This window comes from Petromyzon marinus, chromosome 36, assembly GCF_048934315.1.
Source record: "Petromyzon marinus isolate PM22_M1 ecotype Great Lakes invasive population chromosome 36, UKy_Petmar_22M1.pri1.0, whole genome shotgun sequence".
Lineage (NCBI taxonomy): Eukaryota > Metazoa > Chordata > Hyperoartia > Petromyzontiformes > Petromyzontidae > Petromyzon > Petromyzon marinus.
In genome coordinates, this window is record NC_133702.1 from 10,973,717 (window position 1) to 10,995,681 (window position 21,965).

Consider the following 21,965-nt stretch of genomic DNA (forward strand, 5'->3'; position numbering starts at 1 on the left):
CAACAGTCTCAGAGTGACTGATAGCAACAACAGTCTCAGAGTGACTGATAGTAACAACAGTCTCAGAGTGATTGATAGTATCAACAGTCTCAGAGTGACTGATAGCAACAACAGCCTCAGAGTGACTGAGAGCAACAACAGTCTCAGAGTGACTGACGGTGACAGGGAGTCTCAGAGTGACTGATAGCAGCAACAGTCTCAGAGTGACTGATAGCAACAACAGTCTCAGAGTGACTGAGAGCAACAACAGTCTCAGAGTGACTGATAGCAACAACAGACTCAGAGTGACTGATAGCAGCAACAGTCTCAGCTGCTCGTTCGTGTCGCCGTGCGCGCTGCTACTTGGCAGGGACTCATAGCAACCCGCGCCGCCACCGCCACCACCATCAGCAGTGGCAGCAGCAACAGCAGCATCCTCCCCCAGGGCACCAACCCAGTCGCGCTCCCTGCTTCGTTCACCACCACCACCACCGCTTTCTTTTGCCCCCCCCCCCCTACGGCTCCACGGCGCTCGCAGTAACGCGCCTCCCCCCCCCCTCCCGTCCTCCCCTTCGCCGTGCCCAACCTCGTTTTGCCGCTCGACACGCGCCTCTTCTCTCGTCGCTCGGTATTTTTCCACTGCCCGACGTCACGTCGTAATCTGCGAGCGCGGGGATAAAAGCGGCGGCGGAGCAGCGCCTGCGCACTCGGAGCTGCGTTTGCTCGAGAGGAGCAGAGAGAGGAGCAGAGAGAGGAGCGAGCGAGCGAGGGAGCGAGGGATCGAGCGAGCGAGCGGCGTCTCTTCGTTGCGCGCGTTTCCTCCGCCTCCTGCTCGCTCCCGCGACTGACTTCGCGTCGTCGCCTCGAACAATCTCGTCCCTCCGTCCACATGGCGTGCGGCGAGGGCAAGGCGTGCCCCGACGGTGGCATTGCCCCTCCGTCAAGCTGCCCCGCGTCGTGCTCTCCAGCGCCGACGTCCGGTCCGCACTACCCTGGAGTCTCGTCCGCCAGACCCACCGCGGCAGCGGCGGCAGCAGCGGCGGCGGTCGTCCTGCCACCCCGCGAGAAGTGGGGAAGCCGCGTGGAGTTTATGCTGTCCGTGGCCGGAGGTTTCATCGGCCTGGGGAACGTGTGGCGCTTCCCCTACCTGTGCTACAAGAACGGAGGCGGTGAGCGGCACCTTGCCATTCTCGCCCTCTCACGCAATCCGCTTTCTCTTCTCTCATTAATCCGCTCCAGTGTCGCCCCCCACCTCCTCTATCTCGACACTCGCTTCTGCCCACCTCTGCCACCCCCCCCAATGGAAGCTTCTCGGTAGCTATGCTCGCAGAGTGCTTGGCCTCGTTCCACCTGGCATGCAGCGGGGGGAGCGGTCACCGGGCACGCAAATTTTATTGTTTTGCTTCAACAAGTTGCCGCTTACTCGACCCCCCAAATGAAAAAAAGAGTTCAGAAAATGCGTAAGTCAGATTTAAACAAATTAAATAATTGCGCCTCTTTTGAAACGTATCGAAATCAGAACACTCACGTGACCTTTTAAACGAACGTGCTTTGACAATCGATCGGAAGGACGCAGAATATATTCGTGCGTGAAATCAACGGCACCTGTTCCAATTGCAATCCCTGGCGCGGTGTGGCGGTAGCCACGGCCGCGCTGCGATTAACCCTCCTCGCTCTCGCGTCTGCTCTCTCAAATCGCATTACTCCCTCGCTCGCTCTGCCATCGGATCACCGCGTCCCCTACCGGGTGGGGGGGTGGTGGGTGGGGTGGTGGTGGTGGTGAGTGGGCTCCAGAGACAATCGCTGCCGCCGTCTCTCTCCGTGCGCGCCCGTCGAGGAGTCGTGGAGATGCCAAAGCAGCGGCTGCCACCGGCTGTGCGGCGACGATGCCAATAATCCACTTTCTAGGAAATCTCCCGAGCTCCGCTTACATTCCACGGTCCTCCATCCAAGGGGGGTCGCCTCGTTCGTCGTTCCTCGCCATGACGCGCGGCGCGCTGCTGCTGCTGCTGTGTGGGTTGCGATCCACTACGGAGGGTAACACGAAGAAGCAACGTTGTGCCCTAGTTCAGAATCAGAATATATTTATTTTTTAGAATATATTTACGTTTTATACTGGAGGAACCCGATGAGCTATAAGGGTCTTTTTCAGATGTCCAGTCGGTTACTCTGGATCACTCACCACTTGGGTGGTGGGTGGGGGGGGGGTGGTTATTGATCTCGCGATTTAAGAATCGGTTATTTATCGCCATGGTGGCTCATTAAGAATGTAGTCGCGTACGAAGATTCATATGTCCTGCCTCTTTCACCCCGACCTTGACTCTTCTTCATTGTCCCCTGCCTCTTACGCTCACGTAAAGTCCGCGAGTGTTCGCATACAATGTATCGATTCGTCGCTGGAAGTAGCGGGAGCAGTAGGAACAGCAGCCGCGGGGAACTCGCCCGTACCGCGATCCCAGAGGCTCCTGCTCCTGCCGACAAGTTTCGCCTTTACGGGGAACACGAGGATCCGTCCGCCACACTGCCAGCGATCCCATATCGTCGCAATCACGCGTTCGAAATTCAATTCCCCGCAATGGAGGCTCTGCCGGGCATCGCTCTGCTCGTTTCATTTTGATTCGCAGTTTTCTTCCGTACACTTGTATTCGCTCCATTCACTATATAAGCACGCGTGTGTATAGTTCCAACTTCATCTGCACATCATTTACACGCATCGCAAATGACAGACTATTGCAGCATGTGTGCAAATCGCTTGTAAACTACGCATCGCCTACGTGCTTGTTAAACATCGTTACAAAGGACCGTGAATGGCCTGGAAAGTCCAGTGTTTGCCATGAATGTAAAGGATATGCCAAGCTTAAAAACAGCAAGGCGCTTGGCAGCGGGCATAGGAGGCCTTGTTGTTGTCTGTTACATCTCTCCTGCTGGACTGTAAACAACCACAACAACAACAACAACAATCAGAAACGCGTGCATAATGCGACACGTCCATTCATGAATATATCGAGTCAGCGTTGCGCGTGCTTGATTCCGTTGGCAGCGTGGCCACTCTTAGGCTTCGTGTTCGTTTCCGAGTGACAAAAGCACTCGGAATTCCTGTCGGGAGGTGGCCACGTGTCTCCCCCCCCTCCTCCCAGCATCCTTTCGGTGCCTGGCATTTTAACAAACGCACGCTGCTGCGTCGCCAGTGGTGCAAAGGTACGCGTGGTTTAATACATACAATCTGCGACGTCTCACGGTTATTACAACTTGCACGATATCATGGGACCTTTTTGCCAGTATCAAAGTATGAAAAATAAGAATAGGTTTTACTCTTTCTGACAACTTGCACGAGAATAATGACATCCGCACTGATTAAACAGATTTAATAACCTTCGGTGGCATTATTTTTCGGGGAAATTAAACTTGTCCGTGAAGAGAAACTGCCTGTTCTGTTGTTGACGGATGTAATTGGTTGTCAAATGGGGCGCCACGGTGGCTAGGAGATGTTAACTCCGTCGCCTGGTATGCAGGAGGTCGTGGGTTCGATCCCGGCCCTGACGCCTGCTGTGTATTTGGAGTTTGCGGTGTCTCTCTCCCCGTGGTCGCGTGGATTTTTGTCCGCGTCCTCCAGTTTCCCCCTCCACATTTAGAGACTTGCGTTTTAGAGCATTTGGCTGCTATACATGTCCACATCATGATAATGCACTTCGTTGATCTATCATTTTTAAAAGCCAGGTAGCTTCTGAAAAGAGATATATTGCTCAGTTGGGCCTTAACTGGTAAAGTAATAAAAAAAATATTTTTAGTTTTAATTCAATATGAAGTGGAGCCACCAAGGACTTCAGCAAACAAATCTAACCGGACGCGCAGGATCTGGGGAATATGGACTGCGATGAGAACGGCGCGCATCTACCGGAGGAGGCGGCACGGAACCAACGTGGCCTCTTAAGGAAACGGCAAGGATAGTGATTAAATATCACAGCAGAGAGGCAACAGCATCATGGGGACAGCCGTGGAGATGGAATGCAACCGGTGCGCACGTGGGAAGGACACGGATCGCATCAGCAGTGGAAAGAGACACCCTGGCAACTGAGCATCGAGCTGTTTTTAATTCAAACCAATTTCTCAGTAAAGGCCCCAAAAAACGCCAAGGGTTCGGCAACGAACAGCACTATCGCAGGTTGTGAAAGACTAGAGATAACACGCGTCTCGAATTGAGCAAGGTTAGTCTGAGCGCTCGTGAAAAATAAACTATGGGAGAGGGAGAAGACTTTTTTTTTCTAAAGTGGAGCAGTGCGAGAGAAGAAACACAGAGAGATAAATGAGTGTCGTGACTTGCAGGGCAGTGTACAAAGCGTCCTCAAACAATCGTTCTCAGGGCGCTGGTAGGCCGAGTCCTCCACATGTATAGAGGAATCGACGAGTAACGTTCACCGCAACAGCCATCACGATAGAAGCGATAGAAGAGTGATAGGGAGACGACTGACCCCCGACGAGACGGTGGACTCGGGCGAATCCGGTGAGTGCCGGGTCATCAATCAGCCCGCCCGCTGCTCTCCGTTGATCGTGGGGGGCGGGGCGGGGGGGGGACGGGACGCGGGGTTGGGAATTTGCGTTGAGTAGCAGCGCCATGCGCTTAGCGCGGGCGTGTGCCACCCCCAGTTCCCCGCGCCGTGACCTCGCCGACTCGCCCCCTCGCCTCTCGCCGCGGCTCCACCGCTAATCTCCCGAGCACCCGGCGAGTGTTTACTGCCTCAAGCAGCACGCAGACTAAATGGGAACAGCAGCGATTAGCAATGTTCCCGCGGAGGGATGCCGCGCACATTTTAGAAGCTTTCCATAATCTCCGCATATCTCCCCTTGCGAAGACGCAGTTTGAGTGGACTACGAAGGAGTTATTGACAAACATATGAGTCACGCGCGCGCGTAACCCTTCTGTGTATTATTTGAGCATCCGTTGTCCAAATTATCGCGCGCCTACTGTAGTCACGGGTGTCCCAGACGCGTCGGTTCCTCTCTTACAGGTTTCATCCCAGTCCTACTGTCTCATCCCAGTCCTACTGTCTCATCCCAGTCCCACTGTCTCATCCCAGTCCCACTGTCTCATCCCAGTCCCACTGTCGTCTCATCCCAGTCCCACTGTCGTCTCATCCCAGTCCCACTGTCGTCTCATCCCAGTCCCACTGTCTCATCCCAGTCCCACTGTCTCATCCCAGTCCCACTGTCTCATCCCAGTCCCACTGTCTCATCCCAGTCCCACTGTCTCATCTCAGTCCCACTGTCTCATCCCAATCCCACTGTCTCATCCCAATCCCACTGTCTCATCCCAGTCCAACTGTCTCATCCCAGTCCCACTGTCTCATCCCAGTCCCACTGTCTCATCCCAGTTCCACTGTCTCATCCCAGTCCCACTGTCTCATCCCAGTCCTACTGTTTCATCCCAGTCCCACTGTCTCATCCCAGTCCCACTGTCTCATCCCAGTCCCACTGTCTCATCCCAATCCCACTGTCTCATCCCAATCCCACTGTCTCATCCCAGTCCCACTGTCTCATCCTAGTCCCACTGTCTCATCCCAGTCCCACCGACACATCCTCCCCTGCGGTGGTCGAGTGACGGTCTCTCCTCGCAACGGTGTTCCGAGCCCTGCACGCCCAGGGACAGATTTGGCCAACGCGCAAAGAACTGCAGACTCCAGACAACGTGACCTATATTACATAATGGTACAACATGTGATCCATATGTTTATCCGGCCAGGTTGGTCATCGGTGGAGTGAGCGGCTCGCGATTGGATAGTCGCGTGTTCAAATTCCTGGTTGGGTGGGGAGTCACTCAGCCAAACATGACTCTGGGGTCGATAAAATAAAAAAAAAACACTTCTGGGGAATTGAACGTTGGTTGCCCTCGCCATAGAAAAGTGGAATTTCCACCCGCGGCTCATGGATATAAATCGGAGATGTTCATTTGAGCAGGAAATCGCCTTGTGATTTATGGAAAATGTATGCATTTTAATGAGATAGCAACATGATTAGTCATACAACATGACTGAAACAGGACACGTGTGTTTTTCTAATGGGTCTGTTGGTATTGAAGTGTCCATTCAACTTAAGAATGGTAACCCATTTGATAAGGCCAATGCATGCAAATACCTTGCCATTTTCATTGACGCGAAGCTACATTTTTAGCCTCATTGAACACATTAATCTTAAGTTAAGCCCAGAATCTTGGCTTTTGGTACAGAGAACGACGAGTTGGCCACGTCTCGTGCAGTGAGGAGGCATCGTCTACTCAAGGCAGTGGAACTCCCAGTCCTTGACGATTCCGATATATTATATCAATGCACCTCAGTCAGGGCCTTGGAGAGTTTTAATGTTGTTACTTTCTGTTCTTTACTCCGTTTGTATCTCCGATGCCAGCCACCTCACTCGACGAAGCATCCGAATAAACGCGCTCAGTGACGTTTCCTTCACACAGATCGAAGGAAAAGGAACTCTCTTCTGTTCATACACAAGATTTAATTCAATGCAAAAAAAAATTGTTGTATATTCTGAAGGGATAATTAACCTTCAGTACTCTCGTCCATATCGATGGCGTACATGCCACTTGAGCTGCTGTTAAATTAGAAACATCATTCAGCTGGTTCTGACCGTGTTTTAAATAAAATTATAAAACAAGATCAGCCGTATTGGTCACTGCAACATCAGCACCCCGCGTATTCTGAGGACCATTGATGAGATTTTAAGTGAAAATATCAATATATATTTTTTTATTACGTAATGGTGTGTATGTTTATATTATGTATGTTGTTTGTCTCTTAACTGTGATTCTGAAATGTGGTGGGCAAAATTTTGCCCACTCCTGGCCACATGACTCAACAACTTAATGCATGCTTATCATGGGATACCTTTTTTGGCAGTTTCAAAGGGTGAAAGATAAGAATATGTTTAACCTTTCTGGCAATACAACAGGATGTGTTCACATTTTCAAACACCAAATATATATCTTTTGCAAGGAATCAAGTCTGCATGAACCACACGGTACTTGTGATGAACATGCAAACAAACATGCTCTTATATTCTTGGTTCTTTCGGTAAAGTCACGTAGAAGGGAAACAATAAAATATATATATTTTTATCATTTTATATATTATTTTATTGTTCCCCTTCTACGTGACTTTACCGAAAGAACCAAGAATATGAATCCCTGCAGTCACGAAAGCTTTAAATCAAAACATGCTCTTATTATGTATGGCATTGTCTTTAAAACTGATTGGCCTACAACAGACACAAGTCTTCTTCATGACCTAGTCTCACAAGTGTCAGACCAGAGAACGCTAAAACGCGAACAGTACCTCTTCCCATTAATGAATGATGTATAATGAACTTCTTTCGCACCGTACGTAGCCAACCGTGGCTAATGGTAGATGCATGTATAAATACAATACAAATATGCATCAAAATAGATAGCCGAGATTATTCATAACCCTGACTCTGCATACATTTACGATAAATACGAAAGACATCATAGTACGGGTAAATGTATTCAGATACAATCGAAAAGATAGAGGAGAGTTGAATGGAATAACAATTTAATCCCACAAGATATGAAGAGAGATAAAATCGAGATAAAAGCAACACAATAGATTCATCATTGATAGAACGGAAACGCATGCAGAGTGGATGCGGGGACAGAGAGAGGCCAGGGCAGTGCGGCCGACCCGCGCCGGGCCCCCTGGCTGGCCCCCCGTGCTCAAGGTCCCCACCCTCCCCACTTGCCGTGCTTCTCCCCCACTCGGCACCACCCCCCCCACGCGTTGCCTAGATCCTTCCACATTTGTTTAAAGTAATTTCGTTAGCGTCAATAAATTAGTCTGATCGCTGGCAAAGGGCCGTTCTCAACAAGAGGTGTAATCATGCCGGGAGACCGAATCAAATGAACTCGTGAGCCACGTGTGTGGCAGCACTGCTCATACACATCCTTGACACCTCACTCACGCATCCCTGACACACATCACTGACATACCACTAAGACATCACTGACCCATCCCTGACGACATCCCTGACACACATCACTGACATACCACTAAGACATCACTGACCCATCCCTGACGACATCCCTGACACATCTCTCTGGCGTATCCTCGTCCCTCCGACACATTTCTCCACCATGCTCGTTACCCTCCCACGCGTCTTAAGGGACACGGGCGATTGCGCCCTCTGTGCTTTGGGTAAATAGACCAGAGCCGTGAGCTTTTTTCGACGAGATGACTGACTGCGGGCTGCGTGTCCCGTACTTTGCTCTCACGTCAAGATCCCGTGGGCCCCTCGCAGCCATTTCGCCACCTCGTCACTGGCGAACGTCTGCCTAATATCCAGCCGCGTTGCCTGGACACCGCCCGTTTACCGCCAACTCTGTTGAAATAGGGACGATGGTCAGCGAGCGTCCACGTTGTGCGGCCGCACAACAATGTCTCTTGGGCATTTGCAGCGTTGTGCCCAGTAAAATGTGGAACGTTGAGCCAACGTTGCGGTCAAACGGTTCCAACCGCATGCCAAACGTGTACTGGGGTGCGTTAGTGGTCAAATTCACTTTGTTTATTCAGTTTAACCAGGTGAGAATGCAAGAGGCCGTCGAGTGGATCAGCTGTGATCGCGAAGTCTCCTGCGTGGATGCGATCATGCGGATCGATTCCCTGCGTGGTTCCGAGTAACGTCCGGTCCACACAAAGGCGACTCAAATGAGTCATATGCTCTGCCACACAAACACACCGCGGACTTAGTTTACTGATTGTCTCATGCTCCACGGTACTCCCCACTTGTGAGTTACACAACAGAGTTCATTGCAGAGTAATTGATTCAACAAAATATAATGTAACTTTGCCTGTCAGCTGTAACTCAGGTGAAAGAAATTGGTCGACTAGTGGGTCCGAATGCTTTTGGAACTGTTAATAAGTTGTCAATCCTCAATATTTTTGTTTCTCCACCATACACGAAATAAATTTTTTTCGTGAATCAAAACTAATCTAATTCGCGTGGTTTTCTTAACGAGAATAAAAAAAGAGCCATGCCAAACAATTCACTTTTTCTATTTATTTAAATGCACGAGATAGCTGGTGCTCCTTCAAGCGACTATTGCTTCGAAACAAATCAAAGTATTCGCCAGAGTTTCGCGGGCGATCCGTGGTCCGCAGACCCCCCCCCCTCCCCCCCACAGTTCGTGAACCATTGAGCTCGATGTGAACGCGAGTGCGCTACGGGGACCTGACCGCACTTTCAGGCACCGGGGGCAACTTCTCATTTGGTGCCCTCCTTTTTTGGACCACCACCCCCCCGCCCCCCTCCCCAGTGGAAATTTCCAGGACCAGAGTGAGCCGCTTGCAGTTAAGCCTGCAGTGACACGGGAGCGGCGACGCGGAGGGCAATGCGCATATATGCAGTGGATTTAATACCTGCTGCTGTCAGCCACACCGCTGCTAATCCACCAAATGCGCTATTCTAGGGGTCGGCAACCTGCGGCTCCAGAGCTGAGTGCGATGGCTTCCACCTCCTTCTTGAGGTTCTTTGGCTGCCCCTTGTAAAATCGGCTGTCCCTTGTACGGGGCAGCCGATTTTGTTTCTTAGAAGAAAAAAAACCCTTACATTTTGTGACGTGACTTAACGTAACGTGACTTAACTGAGGGCACCCCAATGGGCTCCCCTCTATCTCCAGTTGTAGCCAACATTTTCATGGATGAATTTGAGACTGACGCCATCCAGACTGCCACTCTGCGCCCAACCTTATGGAAGAGGTACGTGGATGACACTTTGTCATCTGGCCACATGGCCGGCCTGCTCTAGACCAATTCCTCGACCACATCAATTCCATACACCCAGCCATCAAATTTACCATGGAAATCGAAAAAGATGGCAAGCTACCTTTTTTGGATGTCCTAATAAAAAAGAGACCTGATGGTTCAATTAGCCACTCTTTCTACAGGAAAGCTACCCATACAGATGCTTACCTGAAACCAGATTCCCACCACCATCCATCCCAGAAGAATTCGCTCATCAAGACTCTGCACCATAGAGCCCAATGCATATCCGACCAGGAAGACATAGCCAGTGAACTCAAGCACGTACACCAAGCTCTTAAGGCTAATGGTTACTCCGACTACACAATCAGCAAAGCCATCACTCCAACCATGGAGAAGGACCCTCTTGAGGAGCCATTCAAAACCATCACTTTATCTTACATTGCGGGGATCACAAAAAAATATCTCCAAAATCTTGAATTAACACAAGATCCAGGTCCGATTCAACACATTACATAAAATTCGTGATCTGGTTCCGTCTGTAAAAGATGTGATTCCGGACATACAGTACCCTGGCGTCTACAAACTAAGTTGCCTCTGTGGTAGTAGTTACATTGGAGAAACCAAACGACATGTCTAAGACCGCATCCGTGAACACAAAGCAGACCTAAAACACGGTAGGACCAACACCTCGGCCGTGGCAGATCACTGTTATAATTCAGTAGGCTCACATGACATTGACTTCTCCAAGACAGAGGTTATCTGCAAGCCATCTGGCTACCATGAGAGATTCGTTCATGAGGCTATCCACGTGCAGTATACAAACACAGAGACAATTTCAACCGAGAAGATGGATTCTGGCTTAGCAATCATTGGAAGGATTTGATAAACCATTTCGGGTCTTAATTGATTGTTCACGCTTACGGTGGCTTTCAGACCGCATCCATTATTTTCGTCTCCCCCCTCCTCTTTTCCGAACATAGATGGACTCTTTTGATTTAAAGCTTTCGTGACTGCAGGGATTCATATTCTTGGTTCTTTCGGTAAAGTCACGTAGAAGGGAAACAATATGTTTTATATTTTTATGTTTTATTGTTTCCCTTCTACGTGACTTCATCGAAAGAACCAAGAATATAGATGGACACGCCCATCTGAATAACTGCCAAATCGCTCTCTGTGGTGCTAACGCTAAAAAAATCCCGCCACTTTTTCAAATTTTTCTTGCTGTGGTTTTCACACCTGATTATGATTGCTTGTGTTGCAGTCGGAACCTGAGAATTTTAATGTTTTATATTTTTATTATTTTATTGTTTCCCTTCTACGTGACTTTACCGAAAGAACCAAGAATATGAATCTCTGCAGTCACGAAAGCTTTAAATAAAAAAAAGTAAATATAGTGAGCAATTATATTTAATTGATACGGCAGGGAATGAGTCACCATGGAATGTCTTGGTGAAGACAAAATGTACAACAGTCAAAGTGTCGTGTTAAAGAATAACTCTGGGGAAAAACTAAATAAACGCAATTTATTCCATTGCCTATTCTGTTTACTTCAATCAGAATGTGTCGTTGTTGTCATCTGCTGTATACCCGCTGCTGTGTGTTTGTGTCCTCTGCGTGCGATGCGGCTTTCGAACAATTTTAATCAAGGACAAAAGCCCCAACGAAAAAAATGACTTTTATTCATTGAAAGGTTGCCGACCATCTGCGCTATTCTATAAGCTCAGCAACGACCCAGTGGGCAAAGCAAGGCTAAAGTTGTGGCAAATGGGCGCGCTGTAATTCATGTGGGGGAGTGGGGCGGGATTTTCCCTGCCCCTGGCTCGTGCCCTGAAACATTGCAGGAGGGAGCGGCTGAAAGGTTCATCGCGAGACGTCACACGGCGGCGGCGGCGGCGGCGGCGTCCTGAGCGGAGCGCTGGCCGACACTGTCCCCCTCCTCTGTACGCGAAATCCCCCTCTCAGATTGGTGCCGCTGGCTCTGGCCGCGAAATGAGCCACGCGTGTGTTGTGAACGCGCTGCCAGGCGCATTCCTGATCCCCTACTTCATGTTCCTGTTCGGAGGGGGCCTGCCCATCTTCTTCATGGAGGTGGCACTGGGGCAGTTCACGTCGGAGGGTGGCATCACCAGCTGGCAGAAACTGTGCCCGCTCTTCACCGGTATGCGCGCCTCTGCGGCGGGGGGTGGGGGGGGGTGGGGGCATTTGTTGTTGTGCGTAACTGTGTCTTGTCGCATTGAAATTGCTCCATCCAATGCTCAGAAGCGCAAGACGGTTGTTAACTTGATGATTGCTCTTGGGTTGTGTATTCTTTCACAGACTAAGCATGTGAATTACAATCTTGATTTGAAGCTTTCGTGACTGCAGGGATCCATGCTCTTTGGTTCTTTCGGTAAAGTCACGTGGTAGGTATAAAATAGAATTAACGTCGTGATTTGTTTTGTTTTATTTAATTTATAACTACGTGACTTTACCGAAATAACCAAAGAGTATGTGAATTAAAAATAACCAAACATACTTTAATGCTAATGTTGGAGGTCTACTTCTTATGTTGCATGGTCACAGTGACATTTGTAATGTTGTTTGTGTGGGTGTCGAGGTGGTTAGGTCATTCGATAGCCTCTGTGGAAATCTGACGTTTAGTAGTCCTTCCCCGCACCTCCCGATGAGCACGGTAGGCTACGTACGGTGCGAAAGACGTTCAACATACGTACACATACATTGTCGGTGATATTGCACGCAGTTACATTGGGGACTTCTTCATTATCACTTGATAAAGGAGGTGACCGCATCCGCCATGCCCTGTTCTGAAAGGGTTTAGGGCTGACCACTGTGTGTGCTGGGTTAGGGGTCGAATCCTGGAGAGTTCTTGTGTGGGGTCGATCGCAAGCTCCTGGTCCGTGATACGGTGGCGGGGGGGGGGTTGAGAGCTTCCGAAAGGATCGGTAGCTCCGGGTACATTCCGGCAGGTCTCGGCTAGACAATCACCTTCAAAGCTGGTGCTGACGAACGAGATGAATGCCTTGACATCAGAAGAACACATGCATCTTGCAGTGCAGCTATGGAACGCGTCACTAGCACGTGTAGGCACGCCTGCCTTGACTTTTTCCTCCACAATAAGCAGGCTGGCTCACGTGGCATCCAACTATATATACATAGCATCACATTTTAAAATAGCGCACACTTACTTAACTCAACTAACCGCGCCCCTGATTTTACTCCAACAGTAACTCTGGTCTTGGGTTCCAAAAATCATAACAAACTTGAACTCTCTCCTCGAGTAAACACGCGAACAGGTGCACCCTCGCTCGCAATGCAGAGCTGCTTCAGCGTGAGCGGCGCAGTGGAGGCTGCGCACCAGGCCAGCTGTAATTCAGCACCGCTTCGAGGTCGGCGAGTGGGTTGGTGGCTCGGACAAAATAACTAAAAATGTTGCAAAGCTCCAGTCCCGTGGGGCATCGACGAGGAGCCACAGCCCGAGGCTTTCCAGCAGAACGCAGGTCGGCAAAAATGTGGACTGATATCCGTCCGTCCCTTCTGTTAGGGATCGAGTGTTGCCCCCCTCGCACGCGTAGGGTTTTAGCCCGGTGCTCTTGATTCATCCCACGTGTAGAGACGCTCACTAATTGGCTGAAAACGACTCAATATGTAGAGAACTGCAGAGGAATTGTCGGCGCCGGCTCACCGCCTGGCAGGCTTCCAGCTCCGTCTCTGGTTCCTGCGCAGCGACTGAGAGAGACGTTTTCACGAACTGTGACTGAGAGAGACGTTTTCACGAACTGTGACTGAGAGACGTTTTCACGAACTGTGACTGAGAGACGTTTCACGAACTGTGACTGAGAGAGACGTTTTCACGAACTACGACTGAGAGAGACGTTTTCACGAACTGTGACTGAGAGATACGTTTTCACGAACTGACTGAGAGAAGTTTTCACGAACTGCGACTGAGAGACGTTTCACGAACTGTGACTGAGAGAGACGTTTTCACGAACTGCGACTGAGAGATACGTTTTCACGAACTGTGACTGAGAGAGACGTTTTCACGAACTGTGACTCAGAGACGTTTTCACGAACTACGACTGAGAGAGACGTTTTCACGAACTACGACTGTGAGAGACGTTTTCACGAACTGCGACTGAGAGACGTTTTCACGAACTGTGACTGAGAGACGTTTTCACGAACTACGACTGAGAGATAAGTTTTCACGAACTACGACTGTGAGAGACGTTTTCACGAACTACGACTGTGAGAGACGTTTTCACGAACTGTGACTGAGAGACGACGTTTACACGAACTGCGACTGTGAGAGAGACGTTTTCACGAACTGTGACTGAGAGACGTTTTCACGAACTGTGACTGAGAGATACGTTTTCACGAACTACGACTGTGAGAGACGTTTTCACGAACTGCGACTGTGAGAGACGTTTTCACGAACTGCGACTGTGAGAGACGTTTTCACGAACTGCGACTGTGAGAGACGTTTTCACGAACTGCGACTGTGAGAGACGTTTTCACGAACTGTGACTGAGAGAGACGTTTTCACGAACTGCGACTGTGAGAGACGTTTTCACGAACTGTGACTGAGAGAGACGACGTTTTCACGAACTGTGACTGAGAGAGACGTTTTCACGAACTACGACTGTGAGAGACGTTTTTACGAACTACGACTGTGAGAGACGTTTTCACGAACTGTGACTGAGAGACGTTTTCACGAACTACGACTGAGAGAGACGTTTTCACGAACTGCGACTGAGAGAGACGTTTTCACGAACTACGACTGAGAGAGACGTTTTCACGAACTGCGACTGTGAGAGAGAGACGTTTTCACGAACTGCGACTGTGAGAGACGTTTTCACGAACTACGACTGAGAGAGACGTTTTCACGAACTGCGACTGAGAGAGACGTTTTCACGAACTACGACTGAGAGAGACGTTTTCACGAACTGTGACTGTGAGAGACGTTTTCACGAACTGTGACTGAGAGACGATGTTTTCACGAACTACGACTGAGAGAGACGTTTTCACGAACTGTGACTGAGAGAGACGTTTTCACGAACTGTGACTGTGAGAGACGTTTTCACGAACTACGACTAAGAGAGACGTTTTCACGAACTACGACTAAGAGAGACGTTTTCACGAACTGTGACTGAGAGAGACGTTTTCACGAACTGCGACTGAGAGACGTTTTCACGACCTGTGACTGAGAGAGACGTTTTCACGAACTGCGACTGAGAGAGACGTTTTCACGAACTACGACTGAGAGAGACGTTTTCACGAACTGCGACGCTCTTATCAACGTCATCTTTTCTAGATTTGAAGCTTTCGTGACTGCAAGGATCCATACTCTTTGGTTCCATTCGGTAAAGTCACGTAGGTAAAACATAAAACAACAAAAATCACGACGTTTCGGCCACAACACAAGTAGCCTTCTTCAGGTGAAGACAATTTCAACCGAGAAGATGGTTTCAAATTAAGCAACCATTGGAAAGATGTTCTAAATCGAACCAAACATTAAACTAATTTTCAATGGTACAGTATATTTTTTTAAGTAGTGGTACCCCAAACTTTCGCAGCTCTTAAAATTCCCTTTTCACACCATCAATATGTAAACTCCCCCTCCCCCCCGCGCCGACCTGCACATGTTCACCCCCTCTACACCGTTCATCATGCTAAGTCCGCCAATTAAATGCTAATTTTTATGCTAATTCCTTTGTCAAGGTACCTTAATTCCTCTCACACAGCTTAAAGTTCGCGGTCTGAGCTTGGCTGTGTTCACTCCAACATTGAGGTAGTTTATATTTTAGTCTTTTATTGGTCTACTATATGGTATTCATTAGATAGTGTAGTGTATACCCAGTTGCTGTTAATAGCTCAGCTTATTGAAGAATATATTGAGTACATTTATTATATTGATGTAATTTAGACTTAGTTTTTCACATCGGTTTACTGTATGATAGTTGGGTAGTGCAGCCCCTTTGGCGTCCATGTACTAGGTGCCTCTGTGGATGTGTAAGCTTTGACTTTAACATGGCTATTTCTGTGACCAGTCACAAGCTAATCCCTCAGTTATTTCAATGCTACATTCTCCTGTTTGATATGTAAACTCCTTTGTCAAGGTGCCTCACTTCTCTCACCCAGCTTAAAAGACGCTACGAATCTTAGCAGCGTTCATTGAAGCTCTGTCGTCCCGACAGTTCTGTTCCTTCACCTGAAGAAGGCTACTTGTGTTGTGGCCGAAACGTCGTGATTTTTGTCGTTTTACTTTTTTACCTACGTGACTTTACCGAATAGAACCAAAGAGTATCAACGTCATCGTTAGATTGCATTTTTGTTTAGCGGGACGGTCTCCGAGGTTTACCGAAACGTGTCGCCAGGCATCTCTCAGTCAATAACTCACTCGGCAGAACATGTGCAGCTGTTACAGCTGGAGAATAGCCCATGCGAGCTGGCGGCGGGGTACACATTTGAATGTTTTACGTATATGTGTGTTCACAAATGATCCGAGGCGCTTTACACAGAATTTAACAATAGTATTTAACAATATGGATGTAGCGGTGGAGATGGGGTGAATGAAATGGATGAGAGGAAGCGATCGGGAAAAAAAATCTGCAATGATTCTTGAATTCGGTTAAGCGAAATTGATGACAGTAAATGATGATGATGATGATGAATGGATTGAATGAATGGGGTTAATGAGTGATAGCCATACAATGAGAATACGAAGAGGGAATAGTAACGGTGGCGGTTATGAGGGGGAGATTGAAGGGGGGGTCGTGGGGTGAGCTAGGGAACAACGAGTGAGTTTTGAGTGTGGAGGGGAAATTAGTGAGCGTTTGTGTACGCGTCATTTACGCGTTTGCTATATCCGCCCGTGTGTGAGTGAGTGGCTAGGTATGAGTGAGTGTATGTATGAGTATGTGGGTGAGTGTGAATGGGTGGGTGAGTGAATATATGAGTATGTGGGTGAGTGTGAATGGGTGGGTGAGTGTATGTATGAGTATGTGGGTGAGTGTGAGTGTGCGAATGGGTGGGTGACTGTATCTTTGCGATGAGACCTATTTCCATCTCGAGTGAGTGTCCAAACGATTTTTTTTATATATATAAAATGAAGACAACGCGGTGTGGAGCCGGGTGGGTATGGACGCCGTGCTGTGGCGTGTGCTCTGCGGTGTACAGGCATCGGCTACGCGTCCGTGGTCATCGTGTCGCTGCTCAACATTTACTACATCGTCATCCTGGCGTGGGGCCTCTACTACCTGGGATACGCCCTAACGGGAACACTGCCGTGGGCGACCTGCGGGCATGAGTGGAACTCGGACTTGTGCGTGGAGGACGGCCTGCGCAGAAACCTCACGGTGGTCGCGGCCACCAGCAACGCGAGCGGCACTCTCGGGGTCACTTTCACGTCGCCCGTCACGGAGTTCTGGGAGTAGGTCCCCCCCCATGCCCTCCCCAATGCCCCCTTATGCACCTCCCTCCATGCCTCCCCCATGCCCCCTCCAATGCTCCCCCATGCCCCCCCTATGCCCCCCCATGCACCCCCCATGCCCACCCCCATGCCCACCCCCATGATTGAGGTAATAACAATGGGAAAAGGGTATTCATTCTCCAGGGGGTGCCGGGTTAATCGACTCGACTGTTGCTGCTGTATAGCGGGGCTGCATAAGCCAGAGAGAAAGACAGGAATGGGTGGCTGCGTGTTGCTGCCACTGATGATGATGCTGCTGCTGTTGATTGCTTGGATACTGCGGCTGATGTTATTGACGGTGCTAGGTGAGGGGATGATGGCGATGTTGTTGCGAGCCTGTGAGTGATAACTGAACGTGCGCAGTTGACGATCTGCTTTTGGAAACGGCTCGTTCATGAGAAAACGGTGGCTGTGGTCTGGTGTTTGGGGACCGCAGTGGAAACGGTCGCAGTGGATTCCTGCTCCACATTGAGGCAGCCCTCCTCGCCTCTCCGTAGCCCCGAGTCAGTGGTGTGAATTCCACATTCCTATGGTGGGGAAGGGGGGGAGGAAAAAGGGCCCCGAGTCACTATTAATCTACAACATGTGAAGCACATATTCGTGTTTTTTCTGTAAAGTCACGTAGATAAAAAAAACAAAAAACCGTTAAAAATTTAAATAATAATCATCTTGACTTAAAGCTTTCGTGACTGCAGGAATTCATATTCTTTGGGTCTTTTGGTAAAGCCACGTAGATTAAAAAAATATGAAATATCACGACGTTTCGATCACAACACAAGCAATCGTCATCAGGTGAAAAAAATATATCGGGAGAGCTGCTGAGGCAAGATGTTATAAAGGTTCGAGATGGGTGTAGCCCAATGGTATTTTTTCACCTGATGACGATTGCTTGTGTTGCAATCAAAACGTCGTGATTTTTTTATATTATTTTTCTTTTATCTACGTGGCTTTACCGAAAGACCCAAAAAATATGAATATAAAATAATAATACATTGAAAATAATAAAAGCAAAAAAACACAATAAAAAAATTTGTAAAATAAAATGAAAAGACCGCTTGTGTCACTTTTACTATTTAAAATTAATTTTTATTTCAAATTAAAATTTTATTGTGGTATTTTGCTTTTATTATTTTCTATTTATTCTTTTTCTATATTTTATTACTTTTATTGTTTAAATTTTTGTTATTTTTGTTATTTTTTGTTTTCTATCTACGTGAAATTACCGAAAGAACCAAGAATATGAATTCCTGCTGTTACGAAAGTTTAAAGTCAAAATGTGAAGCACACGTAATCTCGCGAGATCGGTCAACCTCGAGCGCTAATCCTCGTGCCCAGTCGGCTCCCAATGATGTACCGATCAACGGGACACACACACTCAGACACAGGCGACGCCTTTGTTTGTCATTGGAAGCGCTCAGACTGCCTGTTCGTAAAAGCTGAGCCCACGGACAGGGATTGGGGCTGCAGGGTTTGACCTCGGCTTCGAGATAATCATTTCCAGTTCAGAAATCTGCATTTGCTGCCGGTTAATCAGTGAGGAGTAGTCAATTGGAAAAAGTACAACCGTAACTCAGTAACACAACCATGTCTACGGTAGTGTGCGTAGTTACGCTTTGGTTTAAACCAGGGGTCGGCAAACTGCGGCTCCGTGCATTGCCCCCTTTGCGAGCAGCTGCTTCGTGAAAAACAAACAGCAAATACACTCTTCAAACGCAACTTAACGCAAAGACAATCAACAGTGCATTAAAAATGACAAGGAATGGGTCACTGTGGAATGTCCTTGATGATGACTAAATGTACGACAGTCAAACTGTCGTGTTAAAGAATAACCAAGGATAACAAAGACGAATTCGGCGCAGTTTATTCCATCACCTGCAGTATTTTGTTTATTTAAGTCAGATTGTGTCACCTGCTGTACACCCGCTTCTCTGTGTTGTATACAAGTGGCTCTGCGTGTGATGCAGCTCTCGGAATATTTTGGTCGAAGACAAAAGCCTCCCCAAAAATGTCTCTTCTTTAAAAAGTTGCCGACCCCTGGTCTCAATGTAAATGTAGAAGCGTCACTACGAACCCCATTAGTGCTGTAGTTCATACTCGCTGCCGGTTTCCCTATGCGGAATCATCGTGGCAAGAGGACCCAATCTGTAAAGTGTCTGCTTCTAAAAAGGTGCTGGTGTGGAGTACCCATCCTATAACGTACCCATCCTATAACGTATCCATCCAATAACGTACCCATCCTATAACGTACCCATCCTATAACGTACCCATCCAATAACGTACCCATCCTATAACGTACCCATCCTATAACGTACCCATCCTATAACGTACCCATCCAATAACGTACCCATCCTATAACGTACCCATCCAATAACGTACCCATCCTATAACGTACCCATCCAATAACGTACCCATCCTATAACGTACCCATCCTATAACGTACCCATCCTATAACGTACCCATCCAATAACGTACCCATCCTATAACGTACCCATCCAATAACGTACCCATCCTATAACGTACCCATCCTATAACGTACCCATCCAATAACCTACCCATCCTATAACGTACCCATCCTATAACGTACCCATCCTATAACGTACCCATCCTATAACGTACCCATCCTATAACGTATCCATCCAATAACGTACCCATTCTATAACGTACCCATCCTATAACGTACCCATCCTATAACGTACCCATGCAATAACGTACCCATCCTATAACGTATCCATCCTATAACGTCCCGTTTCCAGCGCTGTGTTACGTCGTGTATGGTACAAGATGTGCTGCAGTTGACCAATTCCTTTCCATTTTGATTTAAAGCTTTCGTGACTGCAGGGATTCATATTCTTGGTTCTTTCGGTAAAGTCACCACGTAGAAGGGAAACAATAAAATAACAAAAATATAAAACAATAAAATTTTCACGACGTTTCGACTGCAACACAAGCAATTGCTGTTTATTGTTTTATATTTTTGTTATTTTATTGTTTCCCTTCTACGTGACTTTACCGAAAGAACCAAGAATACAATTCCTTTCCAGTTGAGATTTTGGTCACGAGGTGGAATGAAGTAATTCAGAAGTGGGATTTAAAATGAAGCCTCAGAAAAAAAACCTCCGATGTTAGCCGGAATACGAGAAACCAGAGTCGCAGCAGTGGCTCTGTTAACAACTGACTTGGAAAACATCTCAACAAATGTTGTTTTGGCTGCGACGCGAACTGCGCGTCACCACGAAGTGACTCGCGGACCTTTGTGGTTTGCTGTGGTGGGACAGACGCAAGGTGCTGGGGCTGTCGAGTGGCATCCAAGAGCTGGGCGCCCTCAAGTGGGACCTCACGCTCTGTCTCTTGGCCGTCTGGGTCATTTGCTTCTTCTGTATCTGGAAGGGAGTCAAGTCCACAGGCAAGGTGTGTGTGTGTGCGCGCGCGCGCGTGCTGTACGCAGAGAGGCGGTGCAGTGGTGAGCGCGTTGCACTGACGAACCCCAACCACCCGAGTTCGATTCCCGCTCACGGCCAACATCAGTGACGATTATCTGAACCGTTAGGTCTGAGTGGGTGAGTGTGAGTGTATGGGTGAGTGTATGATTGAGTCGGTGTGTGGGTAAGTGTGAGTTGGGTGCGATGTGTGAGCATCGCCACTAGGGAGACAAAGGCGGCCGGGCGCGGTGTTGGCCACCCACCCACTCGTGTCCCGTGCCAGCCTTCATAGGTGCTCGCTAGCAGCACTTGTCCCAACAGTCTGCTAAGGCTATATGGGGGATCTTTGCCTTTGTTGGGTGGGTGAGTGTGAGTGTATGAGTGGGTGGGTTAGTGAGTATGAGTCTGTGGGTGGGTGAGTGTATGAGTGGGTGGGTGGGTGCGTGGGTGATTGTGAGTGAGTGGGTGAGTGTGAGTGTATACGTGGGTGATTGTGAGTGGGTGGGTGAGTGGGAGTATATGAGTGGGTGGGTGAGTGTATGAGTGGGTGGGTGAGTGGGAGTATATGAGTGGGTGGGTGAGTGTGAGTGTATAAGTGGGTGGGTGAGTGTATGAATGGGTGGGTGAGTGGGAGTATATGAGTGGGTGAGTGAGTGTGAGTGTATAAGTGGGTGGGTGATTGTGAGTGGGTGGGTGAGTGGGAGTATATGAGTGGGTGGGTGAGTGTGAGTGTATAAGTGGGTGGGTGAGTGTATTAGTGGGCGGGTGAGTTGGAGTATATGAGTGGGTGAGTGTGAGTATATTAGTGGGTAGGTGAGTGTATGAGTGGGTGGGTGAGTGGGAGTATATGAGTGGGTGAGTGAGTGTGAGTGTATAAATGGGTGGGTGAGTGTATGAGTGGGTGGGTGAGTGGGAGTATACAAGTGGGTGAGTGAGTGTGAGTGGGTGGGTGAGTGGGAGTATATGAGTGGGTGGGTGAGTGTGGGTGTATAAGTGGGTGGGTGAGTGTATGAATGGGTGGGTGAGTGGGAGTATATGAGTGGGTGAGTGAGTGTGAGTGTATAAGTGAGTGATTGTGAGTGGGTGGGTGAGTGGGAGTATATGAGTGGGTGAGTGAGTGGGAGTATACAAGTGGGTGAGTGAGTGTGAGTGGGTGGGTGAGTGGGAGTATATGAGTGGGTGAGTGAGTGTGAGTGTATAAGTGGGTGGGTGAGTGTATGAGTGGGTGGGTGAGTGGGAGTATACAAGTGGGTGAGTGAGTGTGAGTGGGTGGGTGAGTGGGAGTATATGAGTGGGTGGGTGAGTGTGAGTGTATAAGTGGGTGGGTGA

At 48.6% G+C, this 21,965-nt stretch overlaps 1 protein-coding gene across 3 annotated transcripts in view; it reads left to right on the forward strand.

Annotated features, from left to right (window-relative positions):
• Positions 1-554: 554 nt before the first annotated feature.
• Positions 555-21,965, forward strand: part of LOC116949281 (sodium- and chloride-dependent taurine transporter-like) — a 44,619-nt gene continuing 23,208 nt past the window's right edge. The window contains exons 1-4 of one of the 3 annotated variants that reach the window (XM_032966408.2): positions 555-1,148; positions 11,776-11,910; positions 16,926-17,178; positions 20,493-20,625. In XM_032966408.2, the coding sequence (XP_032822299.2) occupies positions 869-1,148; positions 11,776-11,910; positions 16,926-17,178; positions 20,493-20,625 (801 nt within the window). In that variant the 5' untranslated portion in view covers positions 555-868. Of the gene's footprint in view, positions 1,149-11,714; positions 11,911-16,925; positions 17,179-20,492; positions 20,626-21,965 lie in introns of all 3 variants that reach the window. The other 2 variants (XM_032966407.2, XM_032966410.2) reach the window with 2 other exon arrangements.